The 18,766-nt window shown below is 36.6% G+C and overlaps 1 protein-coding gene and 1 long non-coding RNA gene across 6 annotated transcripts; both read left to right on the plus strand.

Annotated features, from left to right (window-relative positions):
- The first annotated feature begins 2,690 nt into the window (after positions 1–2,690).
- Positions 2,691–18,433, plus strand: pik3ip1 (phosphoinositide-3-kinase interacting protein 1). Of its 5 annotated transcripts, none has more exons than XM_073861150.1 (7): positions 2,695–2,961; positions 3,246–3,358; positions 3,641–3,764; positions 6,012–6,206; positions 11,822–12,016; positions 12,520–12,598; positions 17,060–18,433. In XM_073861150.1, the coding sequence occupies exons 1-7, from the start codon at positions 2,892–2,894 to the stop codon at positions 17,277–17,279; spliced, it is 996 nt and encodes a 331-aa protein (XP_073717251.1). In that variant the 5' UTR covers positions 2,695–2,891; the 3' UTR covers positions 17,280–18,433. The 5 variants fall into 5 exon arrangements, with proteins under 5 accessions (XP_073717254.1, XP_073717253.1, XP_073717251.1 ...); XM_073861151.1 differs by having other exon boundaries at positions 2,698–2,961; positions 3,246–3,359; positions 3,648–3,764; XM_073861153.1 differs by lacking the exon at positions 11,822–12,016 and having other exon boundaries at positions 2,691–2,961.
- LOC141358992 (uncharacterized) lies at positions 6,220–11,815 on the plus strand. The gene is made up of 3 exons (XR_012365595.1): positions 6,220–7,083; positions 7,352–8,075; positions 8,297–11,815. It is a non-coding gene; the product is annotated as an uncharacterized lncRNA (long non-coding RNA).
- Positions 18,434–18,766: the final 333 nt, after the last annotated feature.

An 18,766-nucleotide genomic window follows, 5' to 3' on the forward strand; every position in this document is an offset into this window, starting at 1 on the left:
TTTTACACAAAAAAAATGAATTTGGTTACCAAATGTCTCTGTAAAAAAAGATTTGTTGGTTTAACTATTTAAAGGTGCAGTGTGTAAATTTAAGCAGCATCTAGTGGTGAGGTTGCGAATTGCAACCAACGCTCAGTCCACTGTTCACCCCTCGCTTTTGAAACGCATAGAGAAGCTACGGTAGCCGCCACCGGAAAAACATGTTATTGTCGGAGACAACTTAGTAAAAAAAGTTTGTCCGTTAAGGGCTTCTGTAAAGACATGGCGGCACAAAATGGCGACCTTTACGTAAGGGGACCCTTTGTGTATGTAGATAAAAACGTCTCATTCTAAGGTAATAAACACATAACGGTTCATTATAAAAAGGTCTTTATACACCCCTGATAATATAGTTTTGTATATTATTTTGCATTTCTGTCAAGAGATCCTTCTTAAAATTGCACAATGCACCTTTAAGTTGACTGATTGCCTTTAAGATAAAAAATTGCCTTAAAATATTTTTGTAAAAAAATTAGTATTTTTTGTCTGAGCCGATGGTATAGTGGGCAGCGCTCCGACATGTGGTGCTTTTGCACTTTCGGCGACCCAAGTTCGATTCCGGCTTGTGGTCATTTGTCGATCCCATACCCCTTTCTCATCCCTGTATTTTCCAGTCCTCGCCTCAATCACTGTCAAAATAAAGGCAAAATAGCCAAAAAAAATATACTTAAAAAATTAAGTTACCTGGTTAACTTAAAATTTTGAGTGAATTCAACTTAAAAATGTTATATATAATATTATTAAATATATATTTTTTTTAAGTTGAATGAACTTTTTTTATTTTTTACAATGTACCTGCAGTTATATAATCACCATTAAATTTAGCATGTTATTTCACCAAAAAGGGTTCTCATAACTTCTAAATGGGCTTTTTTATGTTTCTTTGTTCATTTAAAACAGAATGAGAATTTAATAAGAGACATCTGTTTGGGCAAAATCTGTGCCTCTTAAAAGGACTTTCCACACATTATACATTATCTTTATATACAAACCCACATTTCCTGCTTACCTATAGTAGAGAACCTGTATTGACTGCCTTTAAGATCTTTTTTTCTTTTTTTGAAGACATGTTTCTATTACTTGCTTGATCTTTTTCTTTTTTTATTAGTTTGATTTAAATAAAGGTCATAGGTTATATTCCCAGGAAATATATATGCATACTGCGTAAATGTATAGCCTGAATCTGTTTACTCACCCTCATGTTATTCCAAAGTTGTATAACTTTGTCTGTGGTGGAACACAAAATATGTTTGGCAAAGTGAAAGGATCAAACCCCATTTACTTTTTTTATTCACAAACTTTTCCTTTGGAGTTCCAAGTGAAAGTAGGTCATACATTTTTTTTTAACAAGTCAATGTTTGCAGAATTTTACTTTTAAGACGACAGGATTTGAGACAAACCAGTCATTGTTTGTAAGAAGTGGAACAACTAACGTTAACTGGGCGTGAAAACTGCCACGGCTTAACTGATAAAAATGCACGAAAGAGAAAGACTTCTGCAACCCTCGCTTTTGTTCATTTCACCATAATGTTCGGTTGAACACAAATGACTGCAGTTTTGCTTTGGAAACTAACGTTTGGAAATCTGAAGACGAAGAGCCATGGAAAGCAGCGCATAATATGCCCCCAATTAAAACTGATTGCTTGTTTCCACCCTTCAAGATATTCCAAAATCCTGTATATAACTTCTGGGGTTTTATTAAATTTATCTGTGCAAAACAAATTAATTAATTTGTGTTCAAATGTGTTCAGAATGTATATGCATTTAAAAAGAGGAATGTACTAAAAACAAAGGGAATGTGTGCATGGAGTTGTCCAGAATGTACCAAATGAGCAACAGTTATCACAGCCAAAATATAAACAAAGAGGAGCTGTGTCAACTGTGTTTTTCTCCTAATAGTGTCTCCTCTTCTGTCTCTTTGTTTGATGTCCTAAAAAAGTTCTGCCCTGTCAGGTCTGTTTAACAAGGATGGATGCACGGTGATGATGAATTGTTGGTGATGTGTCTTGCCTGCATTTCATTCTTCTGGCCATGTGGCATATAAACCAATTCTTTTACATAGCTTTTATCAGAAGAGATGCGAATGCCATTTTTCAGTTTGCATTAATAAGCCAGGCTGAGGAACTTTTCAGTATGGCAAATGTTTGAACTGTACAAAATATAATATTGAAATATTTAATTAAAATGCAATTATAGCATTTTCCACAATTTTCTACTCTTGCAAAGCAGCATTACAGAAGACAATATAGAATGCATTGTATTACCGAAAATGTAAGCGGAAATATATAAATAAGACAAATCTATACCGTTATTTGATAAAACATGTTTAAACGTGTGTAGACTATATTTCTGATGCACCAAACTCTACCATAATCTACAAAAAAATCTTTATTCATTTGTAATGTATATTTACATGTACGTTTTATACAGAAAACAAACGTATGTCGTACAGCAAATACGTGTTAAAAGAAAAAGTTAGGTGTGTTCGACTTCACGACGCTCAGACCGACATATGACATCAGAGTACCGCGAGAGGGATTCAACAGCCCATCTTTCGAATCGCTCTCGCGGTATTCGGATGTCGGAGTTATTGCGTCTGCGCAGCGCTGTATGAACTGATGTTTTTTAGGACCCGGAGGACGCTCATAGCCGCAGTGGAAGAGGAATTCCAAGCTGTTTACCACCACAGAGAGCAGCCCAGTCAGAGGCAATCACGAAAACAAGAGCACGTTTGGAGAGCAGTGTGGGTGGACTCACCATAGGCTCATCCATAAAACAGCTTTTTTATTTCGATTCTTCACGAATAATTTACTACTCGGTAATAACAGTTCGACATCGACAAATGACACAAAATGTTTCGACTGGTGCACGTTGTGTTTTTGCTTTGCTCGCTGTCGGTGGGCTGTTCATTTGTTGTTGAAAGTAAGACAAACCCCATTTACTGCGGTAACTTTTTAAGAAAATAACATGAACTCCTGGCTTATAAAGTGAGTTGAATGCTTTAGGGGTATTTTAATCCAATATTTGCATTTTTTGCGATTCTTTTTTTTATAATTCAGTAGTATACAATGTTTTATTACCGTTCATAATATATGTTGGCATATAGATTTCATTGTTGGTATTAGAAAGGCAAATGTTGTGTTTGCATGCATGAAGATCATGTAATAACCGGAATGAACTGAACATGAAGTTCATTACTTTGTCAGAGTGCATAACATCTGATGGGAAAGACTACAAAGGAAGACAACAGAATTCATTCACAGGGAAAATCTGTCGCAACTGGAACGAGATAAATCTAAAGTTTACTGACTTAGATACAGGTAACGTGTCTGTTTCGACATTAAATATTTTAATCTTACTTTTAATTTCCACGAGGATTAATTAAACCTCATAACACAAATCAATCCAAATTGGGTTTCATAAAGAGACCCCAAAGCATTATTTTTGAAGTAAAGAAATATAGGATATGAAATATTTGAATCATATAATAAAATTATTGCATTGTGGTATAGTCACACTATAGCCATGACCACATTTCAAACGGTCACACTGACCATGAATACTCAAAATGAAAGCGTTTCAATTGTTTTGTTTTTTCTTGGCTGTAGGTGTTGGTGACCATAATTTCTGTCGCAACCCAGATGGTTCTGAGAAGCCCTGGTGCTATGTGTCCGACACTAATGGAGGAGCCAAAAAAGAGGCATGCGATATCAGAATATGCCAAGGTAGCAATCTTAACTCTTTATGAACTCCTATTAAAGTCAACATGAAACGGAAAAAGGGGTTGTCTTGCATTCCCTAATGTTATGTATATCCAAGTGAAACCACAAAAATAAGGACGGGACTTGATTTCATCCATCGAGAACTGATTGGATCGTTGGAAGCTGAGCAATGTTGCTAATAGAGTGGGCAGGGATGACGTATTTATGTAGGCTAACTCGGAAGTTAGCAGGACACTGGTTCTCTCGCCAAAAGCCCAATCATTTTTTTTCATAGACTTTTAGATTATCGCCAAAAATAAGATCTGTGTTTAGCAAAAGTTTATGACACTTTTTGTGCAACAAGATAATCTGCACAGATGAACACAATTTATGAATTGCGTTACAAGAAGTAAAGAAAGGTTGATTTTTTGGAGGGGAGGAGATGAGCGTTACGAGGGCACATTATGAAGTTCATGAATTTAAAACAAATTATGACATGCACAGATAAGTAATTTATATAAAAAAGCACCACAATATTCCATAATTTTTTTTTTTAATTTTCCATTTCATGGTGACATTAAATACTAACAAATATTAACATTTCTTTATGCATACATATGAAATATAACATACATTTTTGATTTTGAAGGAAGCTAATTCAAAAATATTTGGGTCAATGACGTAACGTTAATAATTTTGTGTCCGTATGGTTCAATTAAATGTGAAAAGGTTCAAATTTCAAAATAAATTTGCATATTATTTGCATACATTCTCTTTTTTGGGGACCAAGTCTAAAATTTCTCGTTTTATTTCATTTTGATAGAATATTTGGGGATAATTGCAAAAATGTAAATTGGTGTAACTATTTTTTATATATAATCATCTAGTTTATTATAATATAATTTTTTACATACATTTTTACATCATTTGTCAAAGATTATGTAGAAAACCGAGCTGTTTTCAGCATATGTCAGAACAAATATTACAAAAACGCATTAAAATTTACATTTAGAAATAACTAATAAAATATTTTACTTTTTTATGATTACGCTTACATGCCATCAAGGTGGATAAAATATTTAATATTTCTTTTCTTTGGCGCAATTGGTGGTTACACCATTTGACATTTTCAGGTCCATTGAGTCTTAACTTTCATAAAAATTTCATGCAATTTTTATTGCACAAAATCAACATAAATACACTATGTGCATTGAAATATACCTATGCATGCTTTTAAAACAAGTTTTTTTTAAAGATTTTTGAATTTCTCATCTTGCCAAACCATTTTCTACACTGACCCATTTATGTAATGCAGAAATGTGCGAAATATTAGTGGGAAAGTAAAGTATGGTTTAAAAAACATCTTCTAGGGAGTGTCAACACCAAATATTTCAATCCATTCACTCCCCTGAATCTACTTGGGGTGTTCCACATAACTTTTAATATCTTTTCAGAATTTTTTGTGATTATTTAACAAACCAGCACTTTAAGCTCAAATTGGGACCACTGGGCCAGTTGGTCAGTAATCCATATGCATGCTGACAAGGACAGATAAAGTAAAACAATAACATGAGTCTAGACTCATCAGCCTTGAGGGCTTCATCAGTAGGAACAAAGTAACAAACAAGGAAACTTGTCCTGTAACTATTCAAGCAGTTGCATAGGCCACGCCCTCTGGGGGGTTCTGATTGGCCGAGAAGAAAGTGCACACCACAGTGACAGCTGCTGATTGGCTAACTGAGCTGTTACCTCATGAACTTGAACTCTACTAGAGTGTAAACAACTTTTTCAGAGTTGAGGGAGTTGAAAAACATCCAGAAGGCTGGAACATATCATGAGATGCAAATGACAACGTTTTCCACTGTGAGTTCCTGTGTGACTAAAGCATATGATGTGCACCTGATGTCCTGTTGAAATAAAGATAGCCATTTGACTGCCAATACTTTAAAAGTGTTAATATTTAACTGTATAATTTAATATTCAATGCAATGTTGACATTTAAAATTAGACAATGATATTAGGATGGCTACTCGCTACTTAAATATGCATGTTATGTATCATGACAAAAAATTATATACAAAAAAAAGTATTGTACTATAGACTGATTAAATATTATACTATTCCCCTGTTTAAAATTACACAGTTATCGGTAGGCAGAGCTCCTGCTAAGTCCACAGTAAAACTGTTTTGAGTTCTTTTGTGATAATAATAGACTTGTTGAGCTGGCTTACATAAGACTATACTTATACATAAATGTCTGTCACCCTACAGAGCAAAACTTACCAGAAGCCTTGGGCACAGAGAATTGCATTCTTCCTACACTCCCAAGTACAAGGACGGTGGAGACCTTTGAACCTGAAACATCCTTCCCCTCACAGGTGGAGAATGCAGTGGTGCAGCCCGTGAAGGGAGTCCATCAGCAGGTCAGAACTGGACCAAAGAAGAAGAAAGACCTTGGGACTCTTGGTAGGTTTTAATCAATAAAACCTCAAAACAAATTTCAGGCCTAATATCATAAGAGCATGGAAGTTTGTAGGATAATATTATTGTGGCCACTAATCTGGTTTACTTTTGTGAAATGTTTTGTGATGTTGGTTGTGGGACCAACAGACATCCCAGCAAGCAATTTGGCATTTAATGACCAGACAAACACAGCCCAGACATCAGGGCAAAATTTGGTCTGTCAGTGAAAATGTAATATACATAGCCCAAAATTAAATGACATTAAATAAATAAATGAAACATATTGAAATTTCATTCATCTAGTCAGTTATCTTGTCTAAATCGACAACTAACCAAATTCAGGTTTATTTTGGCTTGAAGTAGGTTACTCATAGCCGGATTATATCGGGTATAATCTTATTTTAAGTGTTAAAAGAAATGAGTAGGTGTGTAAGTGTTCGACTTCACGGCGCTCAAACCGACAAATGACATCAGAGTACCGCGAGAGGGATTCAACAGCCCTTTTTTCGAATCGCTCTCGCGGTATTTGGATGTCGGAGATATTGCGTCTGCGCAGCGCTGCAGGAACTGATGTTTTTTTAGGACCCGGAGGACGCTCATAGCCGCAGTGAAAGAGGAATTCCAGGCTGTTTACCACCACAGAGAACAGCTCAGTCAGAGGCAATCACGAAAACAAGAGCACGTTTGGAGAGCAGTGTGGGTGGACTCACCATAGGCTCATCCATAAAAACAGCTTATTTTTTTATTTCGATTCTTCACGAATAATTTATTACTCGGTAATAACAGTTCGACATCGACAAATGACACAAAATGTTTCGACTGGTGCACGTTTTGTTTCTGCTTTGCTCGGTGTCGGTGGGCTGTTCATTTGTTGTTGAAGGTAAGACAGACCCCATTTACTGCGGTAACTTTTTAAGAAAATAACATGAACTCCTGGCTTATAAAGTGAGTTGAATGCTTAAGGGGTATTTTCATCCAATATTTGCATTTTTACGATTTTTTTCTTTTTTATAATTCAGTAGTATACAATGTTTTATGAACGTTCATAATATGTTGGCATATAGATTTCATTGTTGGTATTAGAAAGGCAAATGTTGTGTTTGCATGCATGAACATCATGTAATAACCGGAATGAACTGAACATGAAGTTCATTACTTTGGCAGAGCTTTTACATGCTTACATGTTTTTATGTTTATCTGAAACATGGTTAACGGCAAATTCGCCGGACTCTGTGTGTGCCATATCAGGATATAATGTTTTTAGGCAGGACAGACAGACTGGAAGAGGAGGCGGCTTGTTACTTTATATTAAGTACTGATTTCGAAGCACTAAATATGAGCTGACTGTAAACTTTGAACGCATTGCTGTATCAGTATCGTTGTCAGAAAATATGTCATTTATAATAATCTGTCTATATCGACCACCCTCATCAGATAACACCTTCTATGATGAATTTAAAACACTTTTATCAAAGTTTAAAAACACTGGGAAGGAACTCATGATAGTTGGTGATTTTAATATTAACTGGTCTAGAAAATCAGATAGGAAAAAACTTAAAGATATCACAGGTAAACATGATCTCTCTCAAATGGTTAATGGCCCGACTAGAATTACATGTTGTTCAATTAAACAGATTGACTTGATATTCTGCAACAGACCAGAGAGAATTACTAAATCATATAATTTTGTTACAGGTATCTCCGACCATAATCTAGTGTTGATATGTCGAAAATTAACCAATAAAAGGTTTCTTTACAAACATGATAATAAAAAAGTAACCTACAGAATACCAAAGAAAGATATGCCACAGTTTGAGGAACAATTAAAACTATTAGACTGGACTGATTTTGCGTGTGATAATATTGGCCTAGGTCAGTGTTTCACAACCCTGGTCCTCGGGCACCCCCTTCCAGAAAGTTTTAGATGTCTCCTTATTTAACACACCTGATTGAACTCATCAGCTTGTTAGGGACACATGTTTACCATTTTAGAAGGAGGCTGATGAGTCGAATCAGGTGTTTTAAATAAGGAGACATCTAAAACTTTCTGGGAGGGGGTGCCCGAGGAACAGGATTGGGAAACACTGGCCTAGATGATAAGTGCACACTTTTCTTAAAAAATATTATAGGTGTGAAAGACAAATTTATTAAGAAGTGTATAAATGGACGTAAAAAATCTAATTTACCATGGCTAAATGATGAATTATGGAGCCTAATGAGGAAAAGAGATCATGCACTTAAAACTGCCCTAAAAAGTAAATTGGACAATGATTATAGGATATTTAAAGGACTGAGAAATAAAGTAGTTAATATGCTCCGTAAAGCTAAAGCAAATTTTTTTATTAATCTTATCAATCAGGCCAGAGGAAATGGACAACAAATATGGAAACATTTAAATACAATGTCAAAGAAAGTAGGGAAAGGAAACCAGCCTTTAGAGTTAAGTATTAATGGAAGCATTTCTAGAGATAACAATGAAATAGCATTGGCTTTTAATACTTTTTTTAAAGAGTCTGTTGAGCAGTTAGCAACAATGTTTGGTCACAGAAACATACACATTACTCCACCTAATTATGAATACTCAGTTTTTAGTTTGAAAGAGACAAATGAAGAAGAGATAACCAAAATTTTGACCAATCTTAAAGGCTCTAAGGCTCAGGATGTTTATGGACTAGATTCTTCCCTCTTCAAGTATAATGCCAAGGCACTATGTACACCTATCACACACTTGGTCAATTTGTCAATTAAAGAGTGTCTGTTCCCTGACGTTTGGAAAACAGCCGTAATAACGCCTATATTTAAGGACCCTACTGATGTGGCAAATAACAGGCCCATAAGTGTACTCCCAATTATCTCCAAAGTAGTCGAGAGGGTTGTAGTAAACCAACTCACTGCTCATCTTAATTCATGTCATACTTCTTTGCATGCAATGCAATTTGGGTTCAGATCAAATCACTCCACGGATACTGCGCTGTGCTATTTTGTGGAAGAACTGAAATCCAAATTAGACAATGGGGGAGTGGTTGGAGCAATATTTCTGGATCTGAAGAAAGCTTTTGACACCGTAAACCACAATGTCTTCGTTTCTAAACTGTCCACTCATAACATCTCAACTGACACAATTAAGTGGTTTGCATCATACTTGATGAGAAGGAAGAATTGCACTAAAATTAATGGCACATTATCCAAAGAAAATATATCTTCAGTAGGGGTGCCTCAAGGTTCAATCCTACGCCCACTATTGTTTAGTATATATATTAATGATCTTCCTTCTGTATGTCCCGGCATTAACATCCAAATGTATGCCGATGACACAGTCATCTATGTTCATGCAAAGACAAAACAACAGGCGGCATACAAACTCACAACAGCAATTAATAAAATAGTCAATTGGCTGGATTACTCGTGTTTAACATTAAACACTTCAAAAACTGTTTGCATGTATTTTTCTTCACGAAAAAACACTACGCAACATCCTGACATAGTTGTTAAGGGTCAAAAATTACAGGTAGTAGATGATTTTAAATATTTAGGGCTCATTGTTGACTCAAATTTGACTTTTAAAAAACATATCAAAAAAGTAAATGGAATAATTAAAAGGAATCTCTTCAATTTTAAGTTGATTAGAAATCAGATGACAATAGAGGCAGCTAAACTTTATTTTCATTCTATGATTTTAACACACATATCATATTGCTTGACCACCTGGTCTCAAGCAAATGTAACCATTATGTCATTAATGCATAACGTATATAAACAAGCACTGAAAATTTTGGACAAAAAATCTTACAGTTATCATCATTGCAGAAATATAGTTTATTAACTTTAGACAACTTTCTTTTTTTTCAAATACTTGTTTATTCTTTAAAATTATAAATAATCTTGCACCACCACCTCTTAAAAGATTTGTGAGCTTGCGTGGACCTACAAGTAACATAAGGACCACACGAGCATCACTTAGGCGGGATTCGACAAGTGTGTTTAGGCATTCCACCTTTGGCCAAACTGCTTTCTCGGTGAAAACATCAGGGTTGTGGAATAGCATCCCTGTTAGTATTAGACAAAGCGCTACACTCACCACCTTTAAATTAGGCCTTAAGAAATGGTTGAAAGCAAACCAGCATTGTGAACATTTCTAGTCATTGATTCTTGTCTCTGTGTTTATTTGTGATTGTTTTTTTTGTTTTTTTATGAATTATTTAGTTTAATTGTATTGATATTATTTATTTTTTTTTACTTTTATTTTTTGACTTATAACATCAACTGCTGTCCAGGGATAACAGATGTAAATTAGCCTTGTGGCTATAATCTGGTCCAATCACATATTGTGCATTGTCCCTGTCAAATAAACGTAAATAAATAAAAAATAAATAAAAAAATGCCATCAAGGTGGATAAAATATTTAATATTTCTCATTCTTTGGTGCAATTTGACATTTTCAGGTCCATTGAGTCTTAACTTTCAATAAAATTTCATGCAATTTTTATTGCACAAAATCAACATAAATACACTATGTGCATTGAAATGTACCTGATGCATGCTTTTAAAACAAGTTTTTTAAAAAGATTTTTGAATTTTTCATCTTGCCAAACCGTTTTGGTCACTGACCCATTTACGAAATGCAGAAATGTGCAAAATATTTGTGGGAAAGTAAAGTATGGTTTAAAAAACATCCTCTAGGGAGTGTCAACTTTAAATATTTCAATGCATTCACTCCCCTGAATCTACTTGGGGTGTTGCACATAACTTTTAATACCTTTTCAGAATTTTTCGCGATAATTGAACAAACCAGCACTTTAAGCTCATATTAAGACCACTGGGCCAGTCGGTCAGTAATCCATATGCATGCTGTTTCCTTTACCTTTAAACTTCGCAAGCTGCCAAGGACAGATAAAGTAAAACAATAACATGAGTCTAGACTCATCAGCCTTGAGGGCTTCATCAGTAGGGACAAAGTAACAAACAAGGAAACTTGTCCTGCAACTATTCAAGCAATGGTATAGGCCACGCCCTCTGGGGGGTGGTTCTGATTGGCCAAGAAGAAAATGCACACCACAGTGACAGCTGCTGATTGGCTAACTGAGCTGTTACCTCATGAACTTGAACTCTAGTAGAGTGTAAACAACTTTTTCATAGTTGAGGGAGTTGAAAAACATCCAGAAGGCTGGAACATATCATGAGATGCAAATGACAACATTTTCCACTGTGAGTCCCTGTGTGACTAAAGCATATGATGTGCACCTGATGTCCTGTTGAAATAAAGATAGCCATTTGACTGCCAATACTTAAAATGTGTTAACATTTAACTGTATAATTTAATATTCAATGCAATGTTGAGATTTAAAATTAGACAATGATATTAGGATGGCTACTCGCTACTTAAATATGCATGTTATGTATCATGACAAAAATTAATATACAAAAAAAGTATCGTACTATATACACTGATTAAACATTATACTATTCCCCTGTTTAAAATTACACAGTTGTCGGTAGGCAGAGCTCCTGCTAAGTCCACAGTAAAACTGTTTTGAGTTCTTTTGTGATAATAATAGACTTGTTGAGCTGGCTTACATAAGACTATACTTGAATATACATAAATGTCTGTCACCCTACAGAGCAAAACTTACCAGAAGCATTGGGTACAGAGAACAGCATTCTTCCTACAATCCCAAGTGCAAGGACGGTGGAGACCTTTGAACCTGAAACATCCTTCCCCTCACAGGTGGAGAATGCAGTGGTGCAGCCCGTGAAGGGAGTCCATCAGCAGGTCAGAACCGGACCAAAGAAGAAGAAAGACCTTGGGACTCTTGGTAGGTTTTAATCAATAAAACCTCAAAGCAAATTTCAGGCCTAATATCATAAGAGCATGGAAGTTTGTAGGATAATAATATTGTGGCCACTAATCTGGTTTACTTTTGTGAAATGTTTTGTGATGTTGGTTGTGGGACCAACAGACATCCCAGCAAGCAATTTGGCATTTAATGACATGATGAAATTTGGTCTGTCAGTGAAAATGTAATATACATAACCCAAAATTAAATGACATTAAATAAATAAATGAAACATATTGAAATTTCATTCATCTAGTCAGTTATCTTGGCTAAATCGACACGTAACCAAATTCAGGTTTATTTTGGCTTGAAGTGGGTTACTCATAGTCGGATTATATCGGGTTTAGACGCTAAATTGACAGCTATTGGTTGCTGGATATGTTTATTCTTATCACGCTTTTCAAACAGGCATATTCTGTGTATTACATCCAGAAAACTGAGAAGTTCATAATCTCATTATTTCATATTTTGCATCACATTAGGTTATGTTCTCGCTGTTCTCATGATGGCCATCATCATTCTACTAGGAGCCGGCATCACAGTGGGATACTTCTACAAGCGGTCAGTACAATAAAAAACAATAGATGCTGAGCTACCTTAGTGCCTACTACATACTACACTGCCTATAGGTGTACATTATGTGTAACAAACCTAAGTACGTTAGACTTCCAAATGACATTACGCCTGGCTAGTGTGACTCGTGAAACGAGTCTGAATTAAAGCAATTTGGTCTTTGAGACCAATAGGTGGTCTAATATACAGTACTGTGGAAAAATCCTAGGCCGCCACCACCACCAGACTTGTTGTTTTAGAAGTTTTAATGTCCATCCATATTTATTTTTCAATCTATTTAATTAAGATACAAACAGAAAATACAGGTAATATTTACAAAAAAATTAAATAAAAAAATTTCAGGAATAAATGTCTTCTTTAGGCGTCGTCAGTGTTTAGTGTGACCTCTCTAAACACATCTTGAGTGTTTTTGAGCAGAATGAATAAAAATACTAATTTCTTTAAAATTAGAATTTAATTTCATTTAGGTTTAAGAGATCCGGCAGTTTCCTGCTATTGCTCAAGTAGAAGTGGAGTTTACCCTAAAAACTTGACACATCAGTTTACATTTTATACAGTTTTTAATACAATATACACATTTCCTTTTTTTCTGAATGTATTCTATTAAAGAGACTGATGCTGCGTCCGAAACCGCCTACTACATACTATATAGTACGCGAAAAGCAGTAGGGGAGGCGAGTAGTATGTCCGAATACATAGTATTCGAAAAATAGTATGCAAAAAGTACCCGGATGACCTACTACTTCCGGTTAGATTTTGCAGTGTGCATACGATGGACGCTTCACTATCCCATGATGCCCCGGACGAGGAGTTATCCAACGAAGAAGAAGAGGCAAGCGGCTGTTTTCGCGCTGAAATGACATGACGTGATGACGACGTATGTCACGTGATGTAGCAACATGGCGGATGTAGTACGTCCGAATCTCATTCATACTACCAGGATTCATACTATACAATACCTACTGTTTTAATGCCAAGTAAGTAGGTACTTCATCTAATTCAGTACCTACTATACAGTATGCGGTTTCGGACGCAGCCGGAGAAACAATTATATATGATCACTATAACATTGCAAAAACAACAAATCTAATTCTGGTGTGGTGGACTAAGACTTTTGCACAGTACTGTATTTGTTAAACAATGTATATACTGAGTTGATATTTGGTTTGATCCAGTTCAGAAGTGTTATTTTGTGGAATAAGATAAAGGATTGTGCTTATTAGTGGCTTTTAGGAGAACAGAATGTCATCTCTATAATCACAAGGCTGAGCATTAGATAACATCACATACCCCTCAAACACCAGCACTGTGCCAAGAGAGGGGGAGAGAGAGAGAGTGAGAGAGAGATGTTGGGTGTGGGCTGTTATTGGAGGATTCTTGTCTATCTAAATATAGGAGGTTATTTTGACGTGTTGAAGTGGGTGCTTATATAAACCAAATCTTACTTGAGCCACATTCTGAAAATGCAGATGCACAGCATTAGCAAGCTGTTGGTGTCAAAACACGTCTTTGGGTAAAAAAAGATGATGTTTTTTGCATTAGGGAAAATGTATTCAAGAGCCTATTTTCTATTTACCTTAAAGGGACACTCCACTTTTTTTAAATATGCTCATTTTCGTCGGAGACGATGGTGTAGTGGGCAAGTGCTCCGACATATGGTGCAGACACACTTTCGGGGACCCGAGTTCAAATCCCGGCTCGAGGTCCTTTGCCGATCCCGTACCCCTCTCTCCACCCTATACTTTCCTGTCCTCTCCTACCACACTATGTATCTAATAAAGGCAAAAAACGGCCCAAAAACATAACTTAAAAAAAATGCTCATTTTCCAGCTCCCCTAGAGTTAAACATTAGATTTTTCCCATTTTGGAATCCATTCAGCTGATTTCCGGGTCTGGCGGTGCCTCTTTTAGCATAGCTCAGCATAATCCATAGAATCTAATTAGACCATTAGCATCACGCTCCAAAATAACCAAAGAGTTTAGATATTTTTCCTATTTAAAACTTGACTCTTCTGTATTTACATTGTGTACTAAGACCGAAGGAAAATTAAAGTTGTGATTTTCTAGACCGATATGGCTAGGAACTCTCATTCTGGCATGGTTATCAGGGACTTTGCTGCCGTGGCATGGCTGCAGGAGGCGCAGTGATGTTACGCCTGACAATAGTCCACTGCTATTGAAAGTAACCAAGGGGACTATGTTCGGCTGCTGCGTAGTATCACTGCGCCTGCTGCAGCCATGTTATGGCTGCAAAGTCCTTGATTATTACGCCAGAATGAGAGTATAGTTCCTAGCCATATCGGCCTAGAGAATCGTAGCTTTTGGTTTTCCGTCGGTCTTGGTGCACAGTGTAACTACAGAAGAGTCAGGTTTTAGATAGGAAAAGTGTTAAAACTCTTTGGTTATTTTTTGGAGCGATGCTAATGGTCTAATCAGATTCAATGGATTGTGCTAAGCTGTGCTAAAAGTGGTACCGCCGGACATGGAGATCAGCTGAGTGGATTCCAGAATGGTAGGGATCGGATGTTTAACTCTGGGGGAGATGAAAGATGAGCATATTTAAAAAAAGGTAGAGTGTCCCTTTAATGAGAGTAAGATTTCTAAGTATTACAGTAAATTAATAAAGCGGCAGTGACATGTGCCTGATTGTGACCCTGTCTGTGAAATCCAGTTTCATTATCTAATGATTAAGAACATCAAAGTTTGACCTTACTCAGTCTATATTACAGATATAAAGGTTATATTTTCACATTATGTTCTTTACATTATATAGGATGATATGATGTAGAAAACAGTAAATCTCAAAAAATGACTAGCTGGGTTTTCACAGGCAGAGTAACAATTAATTTAAAATAACACAGAATAGGAGGATTGCATAACTTGCCAAAGAGAGAGAGAGAGAGAGAGAGAGAGAGAGAGAACAAGAAGTACTCGAGGAGGACATCACAGGAAAGACAGGGGTACAGACCAACAGTTCTCGAACTCTTTCACCTCGAGTTATCTTTAATATCCATTACTTGCTTGGCAGTAGATGATGAATCAAAGCTGACCATTTGTGTCATCGCTAAAAATAGTAGATACCTGGCTTGTATTCAACCTTTCACTGTTAAATAATACAGTAGCTCAAGCCAACCTTTACTGGATTCATTTGTATAATCTTCTGAATATTCAGAGGAAATAAAGTATGATTAAGTGAATCTAAATGTTTTTTTAACCTGTGCTGTGCAGACTTTTGAAAAGTCAGCATTTCTTTTGCATATCACACTACTTTGAGTCATAGTTTGGGGTTATGACATTTAAAGCAAAAATATTTAAGATTCTTACATAACTAAAACATTTTACGGTACTCGTTGGTAGAGCATTGCGTCAGAAGCGCAAAGGTCATAGGTTTGATTTTCAGGGAACATACAAAATGAAATGGATACCTTGGCTGTGTTCGAAATAGCGCCCTATACCCTTAAATAGTGCAGTATTTGAAGGGACAGCCATTTTGTAATGGTGTCCGAAATTATAATAGCTAGCCGCTACCCCTTCACAGTGAGGTGCGTGCCAAATAAACTTGACCTCAGGTCTCGACACGATGACGCCCGCAGCGCTTACGGTGCTTACTGTGCATTCACACCAGACGCGGAAGAGGCGGAAAAAAGGTGCTATTCGTGCGTGAAAGTTGCGAGTGAAATTCTAGTAATTCGAGACATTCACGTGTAAATTCGCGTCATGGGAGGGGCTTATACAGCTCAGATTGAGTAAACTTAACTTTCTTCCAAACAAGATCCTTTTAATTCCTGTAAAAGTATGAAGATGTCTCGTGTAGCAATGATGGTCCTCCATTATTGTTTTGTTTTTCTGCCTCTTCTCGCTTCCTGTAATCACGTCATTACTAGAGCAAGCTCCTGATTGGTTAACGCGCCACGAAAATCCGCCAAAGTTCCGATTTTTCAACTCGTGCAGATCATGTGCAATTTGCGCAGAACAACGCGCCAGTCCCTCCGCGCAGCGCCATTCGCGCTTACCGCCCTGCGGGATGCCTATTTGCGTCTTTGCATTGACTTAACATGTAAATCACACCCGCTTGCCGCCTCTTCGTGTCTAGTGTGAATGCACCATTAGTGTTCAAATTCACTCACTCGTTTTTATTCACTTATTCAAGTAGACTATGTTAGTGAATTACTGTAGGGAATAGTGAATAAGGGTATAGTGTGCTATTTTAGACACAGCCCTTGAATCCACTTTAATTCACTTTGTATAAAAGCCTTGGCCCAAATGCAAACATTTTACAAAGTACATCACCAAAAGCTAAAAATATGTTAAAATTAATCTACATTTGACTCTTTTACTCTAATGCTAATGCGGATAATATTTATAATGACAAGTATTTTCACTTGTAGTTTTATCTTTTTGCAATGCTAGTATGAATGATGCACTGAACTTGTTGTGTCTTCTCTGCAGGGGTCGTGACCTCAAGAAACAGCACGACCAGCGCGTTTACGAGCGCGAGATGCATCGCATCACTCTTCCTCTCTCTGCCTTCACGAACCCCACCTGCGAGCTGGTGGACGAGAACACCATCGTCATCAGAGCCGACTCCAACAACCAGACACCCAATCAGGAGGGCGCAGAGGGGGGCGACCCACTTATGGGGCCAGCACCAGCGACCCCCGGAGCCTGAAGGAAGGAGGGAATGAAAGCCTGGACAGGCTTAGTTAAGACACTTCTATGCAGGACTGCAGAATCTCAGAGGACCAAACCCCAAGTCTACTTCCTGTTTTTAAGCTCTGTTTGTGTGCCCTGCCCTTATAGGTCGGTTTGACAGGTAAAGGCATATGCCCTCGAGGGTGTTTGTCACCTGATAGTGTCCTCTTTTCTCACTGGATCTACTGGAGAAAGTAGGATGCTTGGGGGAATTGGACAAAGTATGAGACGGTGGTTTTGTATAAATGTGCATGTCAGGGACGGTCATGAAGAACTAAATGCACGATGCAAGATTTAAGTGTTCATTATTAATGAGCATGAATACTCCCTGCTCCTGAAAGGGCAATGGTAACAGTCCTATTCACTGCTATATATCAATACAATATAGTTTTAAAGGGGAGACAATCCATACTTTTGATTTCTTTCCATTCTCATTTTTTCTTCATTCAGCCAAGATGGAGAGAATAGTGTGGTTGAACCTGAAATTGTGTAACTGATGCTGTACATCTGTGCTCTTTATTATAGGGAGCTGTGCAGTCATAGGTAATTACATGAACTGCCTTTGATAGTGTTATCCCAGAAATCCATATTCAAAATTTTTTTGTGGCATGTGCTCTGGGATGCTAAAGTTGGGAGGTTTTTGACTTAAATGATGAGGAAAGCAAAAACAACCCCAGCTTTCTCAGCCTTTGTGGTTCACATTTGAATGTATTATCGCTTGTGGCTTATATGAAGAATAGACCTCAACCAACCAATCAGAAGAGGTCTGTGATGGGGCCTTTGGATAAATGTTGTATGTATGTAAATGTTCCTCCGCTTTGTTTAGACCTTTGTGTATGGTCCACAACAATGTACTCTGAAATATACAATCAACCAGTGCTGCAAATTCCATATTTCTTCATCTGTTACAAAAAGTGTTTTCATTGTGTGGCGATTGTAGTCACTTAAATTCGTTATCAGCAAACAGTTTGAAAATTGTTGTCATTTTTTTTATTCTGATTTGAGGTTTTTTTTCAAATACTTGGGACTGTACAAGTTTAACTGCTTCTGTTTTCTAAAAAGTCGAACTTGCATTTTTATGTTTGGCAGATTTTTACTGCTGTGAGATGAAATAAAAAAAGAGAATAAAAATATTGTTGTCCTCTTTTATGTTATCTTGCAATATTTTACACTGCATGGAATTTCACAAAGTACAGAGTAATTATTTTTAATGAATGCCATTACGTAATACGGTTACGGAAGCGTATTGCATTCACTTGAGGAAAAAATCTACTCTGTTTTTCTGAATTAACGAGTTAATTATCTCAGAATTACGAGTTAAATTTAATGAATAAAAAGTGTTTTGCTCTGTTTTCTGAATTAACTACTTAATTATCTCAAAATTATGAGATAATTTTTTCTTGAAATAAAATGTACTTGCTCTGTTTTTCTGAATTATTGAGTTAATTCTCTCAGAATTATGAG

The sequence above is a fragment of the Misgurnus anguillicaudatus genome, chromosome 22 (genome assembly GCF_027580225.2).
Source record: "Misgurnus anguillicaudatus chromosome 22, ASM2758022v2, whole genome shotgun sequence".
Lineage (NCBI taxonomy): Eukaryota > Metazoa > Chordata > Actinopteri > Cypriniformes > Cobitidae > Misgurnus > Misgurnus anguillicaudatus.

Coding starts and splice junctions, on each gene's coding strand:
- pik3ip1 (XM_073861150.1), top strand. CDS start 2,892: ATGTTTCGACTGGTGCACGTTGTGTTTTTGCTTTGCTCGCTGTCGGTG. Junction 2,962..3,245: donor CTGTTCATTTGTTGTTGAAA/GTAAGACAAACC, acceptor TTACTTTGTCAG/AGTGCATAACATCTGATGGG. Junction 12,599..17,059: donor GTGGGATACTTCTACAAGCG/GTCAGTACAATA, acceptor TCTTCTCTGCAG/GGGTCGTGACCTCAAGAAAC.